The sequence below is a fragment of the Sebastes fasciatus genome, chromosome 1 (genome assembly GCF_043250625.1).
Source record: "Sebastes fasciatus isolate fSebFas1 chromosome 1, fSebFas1.pri, whole genome shotgun sequence".
NCBI lineage: Eukaryota > Metazoa > Chordata > Actinopteri > Perciformes > Sebastidae > Sebastes > Sebastes fasciatus.
This window is the reverse complement of record NC_133795.1, coordinates 16,440,487-16,458,772: the sequence shown is the minus strand read 5'-3', so window position 1 is coordinate 16,458,772 and position 18,286 is coordinate 16,440,487. Positions and strand designations below refer to the sequence as shown.

At 37.4% G+C, this 18,286-nt stretch overlaps 2 protein-coding genes across 2 annotated transcripts; both read left to right on the top strand.

Moving 5' to 3' along the window:
* The first annotated feature begins 1,865 nt into the window (after nucleotides 1-1,865).
* tsfm (Ts translation elongation factor, mitochondrial) lies at nucleotides 1,866-7,632 on the top strand. The gene is made up of 6 exons (XM_074633547.1): nucleotides 1,866-2,020; nucleotides 2,874-3,026; nucleotides 3,889-4,017; nucleotides 4,719-4,841; nucleotides 5,617-5,698; nucleotides 7,040-7,632. Exons 1-6 carry the CDS (start codon nucleotides 1,973-1,975, stop codon nucleotides 7,426-7,428), a joined length of 924 nt encoding a protein of 307 aa, XP_074489648.1. The 5' UTR covers nucleotides 1,866-1,972; the 3' UTR covers nucleotides 7,429-7,632.
* Nucleotides 7,633-9,420: 1,788 nt separating this feature from the next.
* On the top strand, nucleotides 9,421-15,909 carry myl6 (myosin, light chain 6, alkali, smooth muscle and non-muscle). Its single transcript, XM_074633522.1, has 6 exons — nucleotides 9,421-9,557; nucleotides 9,856-9,883; nucleotides 12,032-12,175; nucleotides 13,575-13,748; nucleotides 13,962-14,039; nucleotides 15,489-15,909. The coding sequence occupies exons 1-6, from the start codon at nucleotides 9,555-9,557 to the stop codon at nucleotides 15,515-15,517; spliced, it is 456 nt and encodes a 151-aa protein (XP_074489623.1). The 5' UTR covers nucleotides 9,421-9,554; the 3' UTR covers nucleotides 15,518-15,909.
* Nucleotides 15,910-18,286: the final 2,377 nt, after the last annotated feature.

The window sequence follows — 18,286 nt, the reverse complement described above, 5'->3', positions numbered from 1 at the left end:
CGCTCCACCTGTCTTAATCTTTGCCAAGGTGCTGGAAGCATCACAAGATGATAGAAAAGATATCCGCACACTTAGATCTATGCAGTATATCACTTTATTCTAAGCTTTCAGTCTATCAGACCTTCATCAGAGCATACATTTTTTTTTAAAAGTGTAAATAAACTTTCTCTCTATCTCATATCTGTGAAACTGGACACCTGCTTAGCAGAGAGGCGGCGCTTTAATGTATGAAAATAAAACCATATCAAGGTGTGAGTTATGATAATCATAGTGATCATTTTGCACTGTTTTTAATGTTATTTCTGTTATAATGAAACTATTCGCTAAATGTCTCTTTTAGCCTATTGCATTTTAAGGCTATATTGTCCGATACAAAATTAAATTTATTTAAAAAAAATACATTTACCCAGGAGGAGCCGTTCTTATTTCTCCTGCCAGAGTGACCAGATGCTGTATTTCACAGGATTTATGCAAACTCAGAATACTCAGAATAGCTCACCTGCTTCAGTGTCCCTGGTCATGTTGAGGTCACATGCTCCCACTGCAGATACCAGACATCAAAGATGCATGTAGGTCATTTAAGTTATGCATAGAGTATACAATAAAACATGTATTTATATTCTGAGGCTTTCAGGTGCTTTCAAACAGACAATGTCATAGTACTTGAAAATTTATTTTCTGTTTTTAGCATATGTAGTTTCTCTTGGAAACTGCTTTTTGTCAGAGCAGTTTAAATCACTATATTGTCCCTGATAATAACCATTAATGAAATTATAACATATATAACAGCCCGCAAACAGTTTACAGTTTAGGTTCCACTAGTGAGTCAGGAAATATGGAGAAAGTGGGACACCATCCATGTACTGTTTAATATTCTTTCATGCTATCACTGTATATATATATATATATATATATATTATATGAATCTGCCATCTAACTAGTAACTAATGTTGCCAATTAAAGGTAGTGGCGTGCCAACATTGATTTCAGTGTTTTTCTTTGTTGCTCTTTTTACGACGTCACCTTTCCAGGATCACAATTATATGGACTACATACATTAATATTGGTACATTAGTACATTAGATATTACAATACAGCAGTACAGGGATTATTGGGGAAAATTTAATTAAAATAAAATTATTACAGCCAAAAATAAAATAAAAACACCACAAGCACAAACTCATCTTAAAAAAAAGTTAATAATCCATATTGCCAATAAATAATAAATAAATAAATAAATAGAATTTTTTTTTTTTTTCACACAAACAGTGTATGAGAACAGCCTGGGTAAAAAGTGCAATATTGACTATTCAAAATGTAGAGAAGTACAGGTTTAGTTTAGTTTATTAGGATCCCCTTTACAGCATTGCAACAGCTATTCTTTCTGGGGTCCACAAAACAGTCTTATAGTGATAATGTATAGACGTTTTTATTGGAAATAGATGCACAAATGCATATATATATCACTTTACATGTAAACCTTAAAATACGTATTTACAGAGTAAGTTATGCGTATTTGCAAATCGCCCTTTATTTTTGTGGATGTGACTTAACACAACTCAAATACAAAAATACATGTTTGTGGATATTGAAATATTTGGAAATCATGGTACACATTTGTGGAATGTCTTCTGTGGATTACAACTAATAAAGTCCAATAAAAACTTCCATAATAATGCAACCAATAACATACACAGACCAAACTAGCTCCTGACAATGCACTTAATCAAGTATAAAGTAGCACATAATGGAAATACTTAAGTACCTCAAAATTGTACTGAAGTAGGGTACTTGAGTAAACGTGGTAATGTAAAGTGTAGTGTGGCTGCAGCTGTCCTCCTGTCCTCTAGGGGGCGCTTCGAGGTAATAAGCGACTGTAGTGTTTTTGTCCCTGCTCGGCCTCCGTACACAGCGTGTATTTCAATGACATTCTGAGCTTTCATAAGTCAGCTCACTTCATCAGGGTGTAAAGATGTCTTTAACCTTTTTATTCAGAACAATTACAAGAGGCGTTACAAAGGTGAGCTTTTATACTTTATATATCATGTTACCTGCAGCTGGAGCTGTCTTTGTTATCTTATCTTCTTTACTTCCTCACTGTCTCTGGGCCAGTTTCACTGAGATACCTCTGTGTTGTTAATTCATCCTGATTTTATTATATTGACTTTTTATAAAACACAACATGTCCAGTACTCCCTCAGATATCCTGGTGTACAAATATGGAACACCAAATATAATACATGTTATCAAGAGCTCGTTATCCTTAGAACATTTTAAAAGGAAATTATCATCACATTTAATTCATATTTAATTCAATATTTTTTGATATGTTTAGATATATTTTCTTTTTTTCTGTACTGTTTTCTTGTATGTATTTCATTGTTTTTATTGGATTTTTTTCCCAATTTTTGGTTAGGGTTTTTCTGCACATTTTGTGTGCTTCTTGTTGTTGTTGTTTAACTTTTGTTGTATTTTTAAAATTGTTAGTTTAGATCTTTCTTCCTTTTTTGTTATTGTTTTTATTTCTCCTGGGGTTGGGGGGGAGGGGGGGGGGGCTGTGGCTTCTTGACCTCTCCTGACACATTTCTTGTTTTTTTTCTCCATTAAATGGATTTTGTGCAGTTTTATATATGTGTAAATAAATAAAAATTTAAAATATATATATATATATATATATACAAAAATATTATTTCATGTTTGGTTAGATGTCATTATGGGTGGATATCTCTGTAGAATATTTTTCTTAAAAAATGTCATTTGTTGTTACAGATTTGTGCATGGGACTGTCTGGAGTAAGCCTAGGTCACTGGGATTTTTTAAAGTAGTGCTATACAATGTGTACTACTACATCTTCTCTCTTCTGTCATCCTCAGGTCAGCATTTGCCATCATGTCCAGTCGTTACACACAGGCTGTCAGCTTCTGGCAACTGAGAAAGCCCTCCTGATGAAACTGCGGAAAAGCACTGGCTACACCTTCATAAACTGCAAGAAAGCCCTGGAGAAGTTTGATAATGACATGACACAGGTAACCCTCCTCTCTCAATTAGGGTGACCAGATCACAACAAACCAAATGTGGGGACAAAGAGCATGTTTGTGTGGGACAATGTGGGACACGTTACCAAGTCTGAGAGGTAGTTTACAATTTTTATATATAATGTCTATCTAATTTATATGATAATCATTTCTATTCTGTCCCTTATCTTATAACATCTCCATGCTTTGCCCGAATGCATCCATAGATCGGCACATCTCTCTTTGAGCCGCATGTTTCTTGTGAGACTCACATGAACTGTGTCGCTTCATGTCGTATTCCCCCCCTGTGTGAAATTGAAAAATAACTGGCAAATTTCATAAAAGACTCTGAGCATCGCCTTCCACCGGCATATAAATACTTATAAGTACTTTCACAGTCTTTTTGTAGCTGCTCTTCCTTTTCTTTGTGGTAGTTTCCATCATATTCTGCCTAAATCTGCATAGTGACTTTGCGATGACGTCCGTTGGGCATAGCGTAGCAGAGGCGGTGAAAGGTCAACCTGCACTTGACCCACGTGTGCGCAGTTTGACAGCAAACACAGCCCCGTGATGGCAGCCTTCCCTGCTTTCTTCACAGCCCTTGGTTAAAAGCCAGATTTTAAAAAAGCGTCTGTCCTGCAGTGGTTTGACTTTTGAAAACTAGAGCCAATGAAAATGTCGGACATCGTATCAATATGTGGGACAAGGGATAAAAATGCTGTGCAGTCCCTCATAAAGTTGGACACCTGGTCACCCTACTCTCAATCTCTATCTGCACTCACAATACAGGTGTGGTACAACAACAACATATCTATATGGTGACTGACTACTGAAACGACTAGCTGTGTGACTGTGTTATTGATTAATCCTTCAGGCAGAGACCTGGCTACATGAGCAGGCCCAGAAGGAGGGCTGGAGCAAAGCAAACAAGCTGGAGGGTCGCAAAGCCAAAGAGGGTCTGATTGGCCTGTTTATAGGAGATAAAGCTGCAGTTATGGTGGAGGTAAGGCCAGCGCCATTACTTAAGTTGATCACTTTCCAGTTTGTTTGACGTGATGACATTCAGCAAATACACAAAACAAATACAAAAACAGACAACCATGGAAACAAACAAAGTACCCCCTACCACCCCCCCACACACACAACCCTGGTATGGTAGAAATTTCTCCCTAGTTCACAATTTAAAAATGGAATAAAATGAAATTAAATCAAGTAAGGTGTGAGGTTCTAATGTATGTTAGTAAAGTAATACAGCAAGTACACAATAAGAGCACGGTAGGACACATTTTCATACTACTTCACTACCCATGGGGATGTAATGATGGTAGTATGGCCAGAAAAGAGACCCATATTTTTTTCATACATTGCCATTTATACAAGATCTTTTCAGGTGTACTGTAGGATTTTAATTCATTTAATCATTGCCTCTGTGAAGGAGGATGTTCAGATTTCCATTTTTGTAGAATACACTTTTTCCCAGCTGTGCTCGTGAGTAATATGAAGTATTTTATATTATGTTTCACATTAAGTCCTTAGTTGCGTCCGTATTTTGTTCAGTCTATGTGGAGCTTACAGTAAAAGATTCTATTAAAGATGTTAAATAGTATTTGTCTGTTTAGTTGAGATCAGTAATGTCTGAGACATTTCAAGGATATTTACCATTCAGCAATATCTGTTGTCTTTCTTCTTGTCTGCTTGATGCAGGTTAACTGTGAGACAGACTTTGTTGCCCGTAATGAGAAGTTCCAGCAGCTGGTTAAGGATGCGGCATTTGCCACCTTGGCTCATCACCGGAATAAAACCCAAAGCCATGCAGGATATGTGAAGGTAAAACCACATACTGACTGCAGGAGGTGCAACTGAGGGAGACTTCTCTGTTCACTGTAGAGCTGGAGGCTGGAAACTCCCATAATGTGATTTCAGGTCATTTTCTTTAAATATGTAAATAGACACATAAAGAGGCCGGCTATACTGATGTGGCTTCATATTGATATTATTATTATTATTATTATTATTATTATTATTATTATTATTATATAATAGGCATTTTTAACAAAAGACGCAGTAGGAAAAGCTCAGGTATAAATAATAAAATTGATGATGGCTGCTTCAGTTCAGGGTTCTGGTATTATGCCTGCTGGCTCACACTGTCAGGGCTTAAGGGAGCCATTGTTAATGTAGTTAATTTGCTTTTCCTACTGTGACAAGTCAAAATGTGTGCTGTGAAAAAGACCTATTGATCAAGTATACAATCGCAGACTTAACTGCCAATCTTTGTTAATTAAGCAGCAACATTCATGATTTTTGATTATCATATGCATGCAGTGGTCATCAAACGACATCAGAACTTATCTTTCTTCTATCATCAGTGATTTGCATCTTTCTATTCAACTTGCTTTTAAATTATGTGCACACCCAACCTTGACATTATTAATCAGAGTTGGAACTTAATTTAATGGAACTGGTCTAAACTGAACTGCAACTGTCAGTTTCTGGCTTTTCTCTCCTCTGTGAAACATCCTTCAGTTTGTGTGAGAATAATGGTCTATGCTGGTCGCACCAGCCCTGTTTCTGCTTTGATTTTGCTCGCTCTTGTTTTCAGAGTGTCCTGGCAGGTGATGAGTTAAACAAACTCAGTGTGGATGATGGAGCTTCACTTTCTGATCGGGTCGCTCTCACAATAGGTCAGTAAGAAAACATTTATTTTGTTCCTAAAGTGACACTTTTCAATTAATTGTTTTGGTTTCAAACACATTTATTAATATACTAGAAGTAATGTAACAACCCATCATTATGGCACAAGGGAATAAAACATCCTGTGTACACAGGATCCACAATAATCCACATAATGTTTATCTACTGTAAGTTGACCAAAGTGCTTATACTGTATATGTAAACAGACACATTCAGCTGGTTAGCATAGTGGAGCGTTTAGCAGCTAAAGAACCAGATATTTCCCTCAGGAGCTGGTAGAGACCAAAATCAGAGCTAAATGAGGGTGAATATTGGACTTACATTCGTCAGGTGGACACAAATACAAATGAATGCTACCGGCGCTCCGTATGTTCTGGATGTTTAAATAAGCAACTATTTGCAAATATCAACTTAAAAGATAATATGTCATTTTTTTTTTCTTCCCACAACTTGTTTCCACTTATTGCAGGTTTAAAAATAGGCCTACAAATATACGTCATCCCTGCGGCACTATAGAGTGACGTTATTTTGTAGGCTAACTAGGAAGTTAGCATCACACTGGTTCCCTCGACAAAAAGCCAGTTGGCCAGCCATTTGATTTTATATTATTACAGAAAATAAACCCTGTGCCAATAAACATTTATGAAAATTACAGGTTTTGTTCAGCAAGATAATCTTCATAAATAAACACCATTTTTATGATATGATTTGAAGTGTTAATGCAATCGCCAGAAGTAAAAAGCTAATGTTAGGCTATAAACGAACTATACCACGGGCGCATGACTTCATGTCGCCACCACGAAGCTAAAGGCGGACTAGTGTTCTGCGTGATGACGTTTAGTAGTCTCATTTAGCCGCTTGTTAGCGACCGCCTTTATTATTTTTAAAACACGGGGGATATTTACTGATGTATTTTATGTCGTAGAACAAAATGTTAAAATCTCTAAAGCTTGTTTTAACCACAGACCTTATTTCAGGCATCTAAGTAAAAAACAATTAAAAAAAAAAAACATTGACTTCCAGACGAGGGAACACAAAGTGCTAAAATACTAACTCATTTCTGGGTTTTAGGACTCATTCCTGCTGTGCTCTATACTGATATTCTAACATTAAAAGTAAATCAATCATGATGTCATTAAATGGCAAAATGTACAAATTGTAGTTTCTTAACAGCAAAGAAAGAAAGAAGAACAGACACAAAATATTTGGGCCTAGAAGAACTGAAAATACTTTATACTTGAGAAACCATTCAGACCTCAATGAAGTAGTTTAGCTGAAATCAGTTTATTGCACCATTCACTGATAAAACATGTTTCCCTCTTTCCTTACAGGTCGCCTCGGTGAGAATATGTCAGTGAGGCGGGCGGTGACGGTGGGTGTCCCTGCTGAGTGGCACATTGGCTCGTATGTACACGGTGGCGTGAGCGGCCAGACTGAGGTGGCCATGGGTCGGTACGGCTCCCTGGTCGTGTTTCATGGTGGAAAGGAGGGAGAACGGGACGTTCTAGGACGTAAGCTGGGACAGCACGTAGTGGGAGAGGCCCCTGTGTCCCTGGGCAACATGGATGACCTGCCTTGCGGTGAAAGTGAGACTCGCCTGCTGCCTCAGACCTTCTTGGGAGACCCCAGCAGGACTGTGGCACAGTTCCTCAGGGGTCAACAGGCTCGTGTGCTGGACTTTGTCCGATTTCAGTGTGGCGAGGCAGAAGAAGCTAAATGAAGGGAGGGAAATCATTCATCCAAAAGGATTCGTCATGTGTCTTTATTTAATATGAAGATTAAATGCAACTACCCATTTATTCTTGAACATTCAGACAGTCACACAGTGTCACTGTAAATTATTTGTAAGCAGAATATGTCTACCAGTGTTGGTGCCTGATGAAATTACCAATCCAACAATAAAATTATTTTTTTTCCCTGGAAATCATAGTCCATATTAATTTGAATATGCTACTCAGTATTTAGAATTATAAGATCCACATGAACATCCTCTTAATCAGGTAACCCACTGACATGCATCAACCTACCGTCATAATCTACATCTTCTCTTCATGTTTTCTTCGTTCCTTTCATCCTTGCATGTTTGTACCTGTGAGGTTAAATGGAAGAAAATGTTCATGTCTAGATGGGACTTTCCAACCTGTTGTCACAAGAAATTGTGCATATTTCAAGGGAAAAAGTTGTTTTGAACTAAACATAGCCATGAATCTTCCCACTAGAAAATGTCAAAAACAGCTGTCCTAATTATGAGAACAAGGTGGATACACACATTGGGACACATTACCGGCTTAAACTCCTTGTATTTTTTAGGGTTTTGAAAGGGTGTTGTGTCAAATGACTGCAGAAGTGCATGAAATCAGTGCTGTTGCCTCTTGAGTGAAAGGTGGTGATGAGACAAAAAACCTATCATCACCGTCCTATAATTGCAAAGTACAACCTTTTGACCTTTGATCATTTTGTCTTCCTTGCAAACTCCTGCTTAATGTACAAAATTACCAACAATCTTGCTCATCCAGCGAAGCCTGGCCCCTGTTGTCCGATCCAATGGAAGAGCTACTGTAGCTCAAATTGCCGAAAAAGTTAATGTTGGTTCCGATAGAAAGGTGTCAGAACGAGAAGTGGATCGCAGTTTGTTTCGTATGGGGCTGCGTAGCCGCAGACCGGTCAGGGTGCCCACTCTGTCCTAATGTTATGGCTGATCGGTGAATATATTAGGGCTATCAAAGTTAACGCGATAACGCATTATAGCTGAAGTAGGCGAGATTGGAGCAAATATGATTAAAAAAAGTTATTTTTATAGAACGGTCGCTATATCGTGACAGTAGTACATGAAACAGGTAACCTGAAAAAAATCATGCGTCTCTCTTTCCTCCGGTGCTCCTAACGGCATCTGCAAGATTTCACAGACCGGAGGAAAACAAGCAGTCAGAGCTGATCTGAGGTCTGCTGTCCAGCTGCCGTCTATGAGAGCCGGCTGTCAATCACTCGTGAACTCTGATCAAACGGTCAAACTAGTCAGCGCTGATCAAATATGAATCAATATTATGTTATTATGAGAAAGTTTGTAACGCCGCCGCCATTGCGAAATCTGAAATGTATATATACATATATACAATACACAGCATCCAACCATGCATACATTATTCTCATACCCAAAATCAAATATCCACACATTTGCATTATTCTTTACAGAATACAGTTATCAGTTATGTAGAAGTTTTTTTGATTAGTACTATTTATATGATTACCTAGTATTTAATAATCAGTATAACCTCCTGGGAACCGAGTAAAAAAGGAGTCTTCCAATTACTTTTTTTGTGTGATTTCCTTCCTATTCAGGGTTAAAAGAAAATCTTACAATTTAGGCTTTTTGAACTTTATTTTTTATTTTGTCCACTGTAGTGGACCACAGGACCATTTCAGTGTGAAAAGACATAAACAAATGAACAGATTATGGCCGTAGAGTGATATTAAACCAATAATAAATTCAATTTGATTAAAAAATGCCATATCACTGGAAAGCCCAGTATGTCCTCTTTACAATACACCAGGGGTTGATAGAGTAAGTCAAAAGAGTAAAAGGATATGCATGTGGACAAAATGTCCACTACAGAGGACACATGTCTCAGGAGGATGTACAGAGGGGGTGTGGCAGTGTTGTAGCTGATGGGAGTAAAGGCAACTGTGAAATAGAGGCCTGCGATTGGCTGTTGCTAGATAAGCTGCTGTGACGTCATCAGTGATGCACTGCTAGCCGGTGTAGCTGCTGCTGTCCTGCTCATCATCAGCTCAGAGGAGATACAGACCCTCGCCCGTCTGTCCTCCAACAAACACACACACACCGACATGGTGAGTACAGATACTGCTCCAGATGAATCTATACAAGTAGCTGCTTTTAATAGATGTGTAATAAATGACGAACACGTTGTTCTTCATTCAGTGATTGTGAGAAACATGTAACCCAGGTAACGTTGAGCTAGCTGCGCATCTCTCTGCTGGCCTGCTGCACTCAGTCCAGCTTTAAGCCTTTAGCCACAATCCTTTACCTTCACTGTGCCTTAGCCTTAATGCAGGATTAACTTGAAGCATAACATCAAACTAACACCTGTTTATTATGTTATTCCCTCTGTAACCCTGCTTCAACCAGTCTGACTTCACAGAGGACCAGATCATGGGTGAGTTAACATCTGATTAACATAAGGGATTTATCTTTCTCTTCTTAATGATGGGTTCAAGCAGGGGTCAGCAACCTTTACTATCAAAAGACACATTTTAGGCAAAAATAAATAAATGAAAAAAAAATCTGTCAGCTGCAAAACATTTGAGCATTGTGATGAAGGTAACACAGTTTATAGTCTAAGTATATAGTATATACGTCTAATGCAGTGAGGGCCCAAGTGCAAATGTACTAAGGAGTATTAGGGCCACATTGAGGGAAAAAACATCTGAGATTTACAGAATGAAGTCATAATATTACGGGAAAAAAGTCGTAATATTACGAGACGAAAGTCATAACTTTACGAGAAAAAGGTAGTAATATTACGAGAATAAAGTCATAACTCTACAAGAAAAAAGACGGAATGTTACGAGAAGAAAGCCATTACTTAACGAGAAAAAAAGTCGTAATGTAACGAGAATAAAGTCATAATATTACAAGAAAAAAGTAATATTATTACGAGAATAAAGTCATAACTTTCCGAGAAAAAAAATTGTAATATTACGAGAAAAAAGTCTTAATATTACGAGAAGAAAGTCGTAACTTTACGAGACAAAAAGTCATAATATTACCAGAATAAAGTCATACATTTACGAGAAAAAAAAGAAAATAACAGGTAAAATTACTACTTTCTAATATTATGACTTTATTCTCATAATACTACGACTTTTTTCTCTTAAACTTCTGACTTAAATACGTAATATTGCGCCTTTATTTCTCGTAAACCTATGACTTTTTTTCTCATAATATTATGACTTTATTCTCGAAATCTCAGATTTTAGTTTTTTTCCTCAATGTGGCCCTAATACTCCGTTGTACCATCGTACCATAGACCTACAACACTGATAAATAAAAATGAAAATGTAAACAAAAAACAGTTATTCATTTCCATTTTTAAAACTCCACAGGGAGCCACTGGAGAGGAGCTGAAAAGCCACATGTGGCTCCGGGGCCGCAGGTTGCAGACCCCTGGGTTAAGGTTATATAAACATCGTGGTAATATATGAAATAGCTTTATGACTTCGTCACTCTGACCCTGTAGCTCGACTGTTGTCTCTGCAAACCTCAGGACCCCTTCAGGTAACTTTGACAGACTGAGGATATACAGCTAATAAACTAAACATTTTCTAACTGTGTGAGGTTCAACGTTTGTGTGTTAAATACTTGTCATGACTTAACACCTGACAAATGCTATCTGAATTCATTACGAGTGCCACAGAAGGCTCTACTAACCTGCAAAAAAGTAAAAGCATGTTTGTTTTTGCATGCTGGGGCTGGGATCAGGGTGTTGGCCCAGCCCTCACTGCTCTGGTGTACTTAAAGGTGTGGCAGATGTCACTAACTAGTTTTGTGGCCCTCACTAAAATAGTTTGTTTGAACAGATAGTACACATTGATGCAGGACACCAGTTACTTAGAGGTGTTGTTTAAAGGGTAACAGTTTGTTGTGTTGGAGTACAGAAAGTGTAGCTTAGTGTTATCTAAAAGATTAAAAGATTTTTAATGTCATGGCTGAGGTTTAGATGATTTCAACAATGTGGTTGAGGTCTTTAAATCTGATGGCCGCCCGTATTTATGTGAGCCATGGATGTATTAAGTGAACTGGATACCTACTATTAAAGCTGCTAATGTCCTATCAATTAGGGATGAGTTGTTTTATGTCATTATTTATGAGATGAATGCATCATTAATAGGCAGCAGTGCTTTGAATCCCGACTGTGTTCATGTTTTTATCACGTTCATGTTTCCAGAACTTTGCGATAATGCGTTATTGTCGCAACAGTTTCAGCTGATAGATAGATAGATAGATACCTACCTACCAACGCAGTAGTGTCAGGAATCCCTCCTGCCACGCAACTGCGAAAATGCGGAGACTTAGTTGCATATGTCTACTGTCAAAACAACTTGTGCAGTTGTATCAGCTGTTCTACACAAACAACTTTATTCAATAAAAAGACACATGTATAGTAATATCTGTAGGGTTTTAGGCCCTTTGGTGTTTTGCATATGTGTTTGCTTGTGTCTCCAATGTCTGAATAATGTTTGTTAATGTACTGTACAAACTGAATCTCACTTCTACCTCTCTGTCCTCTCTGTCTCCATATTAGAGTTCAAGGAGGCCTTCCTTTTGTTTGACCGGACGGGTGAGGGGAAGATAACCTTCAGCCAGTGCGGTGACGTTATGCGGGCCCTTGGACAGAACCCTGTCAATGCTGAGGTGCTCAAGGTCCTGGGAAACCCAAAGTTAGAAGGCAAGCATCTGATTCAACATCCACAACTAAAATAGACCAATTAACCTACATTATCGTTGCCTTGGCTAACAGTTCGGTTGTGTGTACCATTTTAACCCCTCATTACAACCCCAGACATGAGCATACAGGATAGCGCATTTCTTTTAGTTACAGATTTTACGATACCATTTTTTCCTTCCTGATACTTGAACTTGCGTGATTAAAAAAAGTTATTGTTATTTAACAGCTGTTTACTACTGACCATGTATGGGTGCGATATGATTACTATCTTTGTTGTATGGCCTGGCTCAGGTTAAACCCTTTGTAAAAACATGTACAAATACATACAGAGAATGAATGCAATAGAACTTTCTTTTATCGTTTAGTTTGTCAGTTACAAAAAACATAAATAAGTGAAGCTAGGAATAAATGATTCTGTATTCTCAGTTGACAGCCTGTGTGCTAATTTGTCCTGCAGGGTGCAATATTCACACACACACTACAAGAGCACTGCCACCCCTCGAAATGGAAGCCTTATATACTGAACAGGTCTTCTTCGCTGCTCTAAAACAGTAGTTGCAAGTGGCCATGATGCAGGAACAACTCTACTTTTAGTATTGATGACCTATGAAAGCCTTGCAAGTTCACTCCTCATGTTAATGAACTCCGTAAGGTCCTCTGTGATGTGGATCTAATGTTGACAGTAGTTTGTATGTATGAAGGTGTGCGCAATGTGCAAAAGTGGTGCTATTTCTATATTTCAAATCAATGAGAATATAAGGGTTTGTGTAAACCACAATGTGATGCACATCATTAACAGCGCTAACAGCGCTAACACTGCAAACGACGGCGAAAGTGCTGACAGAGATAACAGTATTAACCAGGGGGGGAACCATAGGGTGGGTGCTATGCTTCTGCGACAACGCCGTCAGTCGGGACGGCGTTACCAGCTGTAATCACCGTATGACTCACGGCTCACGGCCTGGAGTCATACGGTGAGCCAGTATGACTCATGCTCACATGCACAGACATGCACTAAAAGCACGCATGGCTGGTCCAGCAATGTCAGCAAAGCGAGGGGAAGCTCGTATTACGACGCACACAGAGGGAGAGCAACTTCATTCCCTGCTCTCTCAGACATTACTCCTCTATATCTTTACATAGTAAATAGTTGTTTTATGCTTTATTAATGCTTTGAATATCAAATTTAGCACCTTTTTAATAAATGAGCATTTAGCCTAAAGCTTTGATATATTGTGAAAACTGTATTTGTACTGCCATTTTTTGCCTATGCTGGGAAAAAAGAGAGGCTTTATAAATATCATGCAAGCTTACTGACATCCATACAAATCTGCCCCATTTCATAACAGTTCTGGAGGTGTTTTAAAATAAAAAACATTTGTTATTGATTGACCTGCAGATATGAACTACAAGATGTTGGATTTTGAACAGTTCCTGCCCATGCTTCAGGCCATTGCTAAGAACAAGGACCAGGGCTCCTTTGAGGATATCGTAGAGGGTTTGCGTGTCTTTGACAAGGAGGGAAACGGTACCGTGATGGGAGCAGAGCTGCGTCATGTTCTCACAACATTAGGCAAGTCAATAAAACCTCCAAAACACAAACAATTGTCATTCATTTTTATCTAGCTGAGCTGACTTGTGTATATCTTCTTGTCATGCAAAGTAAAATCCCTTCAGGCTATTATCTCTGCCAAGAACAATGTAAACAAGCATGCTGCCTCTTCCGTCAGTCTTTCTTTTCTTTACTGTCTTAAAATGCATAGAAATTCTTCTTTGTTTGTTCCAGGTGAAAAAATGACAGAGGAGGAGGTGGAGACTCTTTTAGCTGGACATGAAGACGCCAATGGCTGCATTAACTATGAAGGTACAACTGCACAGTTTATGGAAAGATGCACTCACTTTATACAAAGTCTTACGCTGTGCAATGTGCCTCATGAAAATATGCGACACTTCTGTTGTGGACGTACAAAACAACGAGGGTCATTGTGTCTTTGTGTCACGTGCTCACTGACTCGGCGTTCCCGCCTCACAGCCTTTGTCCGCCACATCATGTCCAGCTGAGCCCTGAGGGTATGAGCAAACCCCTGAAAGCCCTCCTCACTGCTCATCTCCTTAGTCAGACGGAGAAACAGCCCACCACTGCACAGGGGCCTCACTCTCATCTAGGTAGTGAGTGAAGAAGTGTGTACATGTCGTAACATGCAGTGGGAGTGCAGCATAGCGGTTAAAGTACCTTTCTTATGGTCTGGACACATCGCCCGTATGAGCAGCGCCTTACGGCTGCCTTGCTGAACTACTGCGTGACTCAGGCGTCGGTTGTTCACACCAGCTGCGTTTCTGCCGCTGCTGCCAGCCCTTTCTTTCTACATAGAGTTTGCCTTTCATAATGGCCATTTCATTTCATTATAAATGTCATTTATATTTATTTTAGACAGAAAAAGGTTAAGAAACGTGTGGTAGTTTGTAAATAATAGTAATAATCCACTATACCGGAGCTGTGCAAGTCACTGCATGTTCTACAACACTGTCCTGCACATATTTCAGAATAAAAGCCTTGTGTTAATCACGATTATTTTGATCAATGTTAAGATCATGTTTATTTATCACGATTATTCACTGATTTTTAGCAACAACATATTTTGATTGCACTTTCACATTAAAATAAACAGAGCACTGCTTTCACTTTCATGCTGTGCTACATTCCTGCTATTGTACAAATTAGGGTTGCTCGATGTCGAAAAGGAAGATGTTGGAAGTGCTTGATTTGATATGCAGCAGAGTTTCCTATGAGCAGAACACGCATTTTAAACGTAAATATCGCAGTCGATCGTGTTCATATAAATGTGGGAAGCCAAAATCGTGATCGCGATTAATATTCGATTAATTGTGCAGACACTGGGTACAAAAAGTGAAACAGTGAAAATACAATAAACTCAAATGATGCAAACAAATACAGTATACATTAAAAAATCTTAATAGGTAAAGTGTTCTCCTTCAGTTGCTGCTGCCCGCTCTGTGGCCGTGCTACTCGTTAATATTTATGTCTGAATGTATTTATCTTTCCAGATGTCTCACCTCCTGTTCTTCCCCTCTTTTTTTCCCAAGTTGCTTTTCATGTTTTATTATTGTGCATAAGGCCAAATGTTGATCAGGTCTGATATTCGAACCTGTTCCATGTTTTTGGTCGTCTTTGCTGGCGAGGAGAGCCTGTATCCCTACTGACAGATGTTGTATGTGAAATTTGTTCCTGCTTTTATTGGACCTTCTTCAGATTTGAAGCTGATTGAAGTTTCTTCTTTTGCTCTTGTGACAGAACTCGTCCGGATGGTGATGAGCGGTTGAAGATTTCAGAAACACACTTCCAGCTTTAATTTTATTCCTGAATATTTTTGTATTGTTTGTCTTGTCTTGTCTTGCCCTTCCATCCATCCGTGTCATCCTACCTCCAACAAGTCTGTCTTTTCTTTTTTTTTTTTTGGACATCTTTATTTTATTTCAAAAGTGCCTTTTCTGTCTAATGTGAAGAAACCCTTTTCATCTCATTTTCCAAACATTCTTCAGCCTCGCAGGTACAATGGGCAGTAAGGTTCCCTCGATGATTTCACCTGTTCCATCTTTGTTAATCATCCTGTCAGTCTTGTTGTAAACAGATTTTTTTTTGTTTTTATTTGGATGGATATGATAATGTGACATGTTACATTTAACAGTATTGAATAAAACCCCTGGTTTCCAAAGTGCCTCTGAGTGTTCTGCTTGGATCGAATATTTCTTTATAGGTTATAGATACATTACAAAACATTATCTTAGAAAACTATTAATATCAGTATAATCTCTGTAAAATATAACCTTATCGTTATCAGCAAAATAAATGTCATATCAGGAAAATATTACAATTACATAAATACGTACAATATAAAAAAAAAAGTCTATTTGCAGGCTGATAGAGCCCTATTGTGAGCCTGAAAATGTTGTTTTTTTATGTTAGAAATGTACAGTATGGGTCCCCAGCATTTGGAAACTGCCGGATGCTTACTTGCATATGTGGGGGAATTGGCATAATTCCCCGGAAATGACTTACTATACTATGACTTTTATTGCATACTATGACATTTGACTTTAATTTTGTGGCAATACTATGGCTTTTTGGGACATTTTTATGACATACAGTACTATGACTTTTTTTATCATTTTTTTCGACATACTATAGTATTACTTTTTTTTGATGTACTATAGTATGACTTTTTTATCACTTTTTTTGTCATAAAACACTGACTTTTTGATCACTTTTTTGGACATAATGTACCATGACTTTTTTCGTCATTTTTTTTAACTTTTTTATCACTTTTTTGTCATAAATATTATGACTTTTTTTTTCACTTTTTTGACATATCATGTATGACTTTTTTATCAATTTTTTCTACATACTATAGAATGATTTTTTTAATCACTTTTTTTCGACATTCTATACGATGACTATTTTATCACTTTTTTCGACATACTGTTCTATGACTTATTTCGACATACTATGACTTTTTCTCATAAAATTTATCGACATACTATAGTATGATTTTTTTATCACTTTTTTCGCCATACTATACTATGACTTTTTTTAATGACATTTTTTCACATATTATACCAGGACGTTTTTCAATACTATTCTATGACTTTTTTCAACATACTACACTATAACTTTTTTATGACTTTTTTCAACATACTATGCTATGAGTTTATTAAAACTTTTTTGACATTATTTTTTTATGAGACACTATATTATGACTTTTTTATAACATATTATACTATGACTTTTATGATTTTTTTTGACATGCTTAGACTTTTTATGACATACTATACTATAACTTTTTATAAAATACTATTTTATGACCTTTTTATGACATAATATACTATGACTTTTTCATTATATTTTTATGGCATACTATACTATCACTTTTTTGTAGTTTTCTTACAATTTGTAGTCAGTGGAGAGATTTTACAACAACAGTAGTGTGATATATCTTTGAATCTCTATTCTTCAGCTTCCTGACAAACCAGTAAACTACTTCATTAATTTCAACATTTACCTTCTTATGTGTGGTTCTTATTTGTGGTACCTGTCTGTGAAATTGCTGACAAAAAAACAAACCTCTCCACACAATGACTTCCTCTTCACATCTTTATTCTTTCCCCAGCATTTTGTAATTAAAACCTGAACCTCTTTTGTTTTGCTTTTATTTTAATACAAACTGCCAGAGTAACTGTCAGCACGAATGTGATGATTTACTGAGGAAAAATTGATTTCTACTGTATAATAATCAATGCAATTGCTGCTACCTTCAGCATAGTGAAAAACATACAGAAACTGAACATACACTTATTTCATATCACAAAATCCACACAATGTAGTAATAACACAGATAAAAGAAGTCCATTTACGCTCACAACATCGGTGAGGTCTGCAATACTGGCTTGACGGACATTAACTGTAAAGTTTCACCTTCTGACTGGATTATATTTCATGACACTGACGTGACGTGTCGTGTGCGGAACGAAGCCTGTTTTTTTTAATTCTTCAAACTTTGTGACACACGACGAATGGCACTGGAAATAAAACTGAATGGTAATGTGATTTACAGATCTTAATGGCATGCGTTCACATACACACATGCTCACAGTCACATCTCAAGACAGATTCAACAAACCTGCCTGATTCATACACAACAGTGGAGAGGGTAAATATAGGCTACAAAGGTAATAATATACAGTTACAATGTTGACATATCAAAGAAAGGAGATGGAAAAACGGACAGTAAAAAATTATAAAAATTGATAGGATAAAAAGTGAGGATATTGTTGCAGATATTAAGGACACAATTCTTCATTGTCAGCTGTTTAAGGTGCAAGCTCTCTTGTTTTTTTGACAGCATTCACATTTCTTCCATGTGTAACTTGAAATGCACCAGCGAAAAACAAGCTGCTAAAAAAATCCTCTCAATTCCCAAGCAACCACAATAAAACTCACTGAATAAATGTGAGATACACATGATTATAAAAACATTTTGGTTGAGCAATTAACACAAAGTCAATTATGAATAAAACACTTCACTGGTAGAATTA

What these genes read in the sequence shown, in the direction of transcription:
- tsfm (XM_074633547.1), top strand. Translation starts at nt 1,973, where the DNA reads ATGTCTTTAACCTTTTTATTCAGAACAATTACAAGAGGCGTTACAAAG. An exon ending in TTACAAGAGGCGTTACAAAG is followed by an intron (nt 2,021 to 2,873) that starts GTGAGCTTTTAT and finishes TGTCATCCTCAG; the next exon opens with GTCAGCATTTGCCATCATGT. An exon ending in GCCATGCAGGATATGTGAAG is followed by an intron (nt 4,842 to 5,616) that starts GTAAAACCACAT and finishes TCTTGTTTTCAG; the next exon opens with AGTGTCCTGGCAGGTGATGA.
- myl6 (XM_074633522.1), top strand. An exon ending in GGGAAACCCAAAGTTAGAAG is followed by an intron (nt 12,176 to 13,574) that starts GCAAGCATCTGA and finishes ATTGACCTGCAG; the next exon opens with ATATGAACTACAAGATGTTG. An exon ending in TGGCTGCATTAACTATGAAG is followed by an intron (nt 14,040 to 15,488) that starts GTACAACTGCAC and finishes CTCTTGTGACAG; the next exon opens with AACTCGTCCGGATGGTGATG.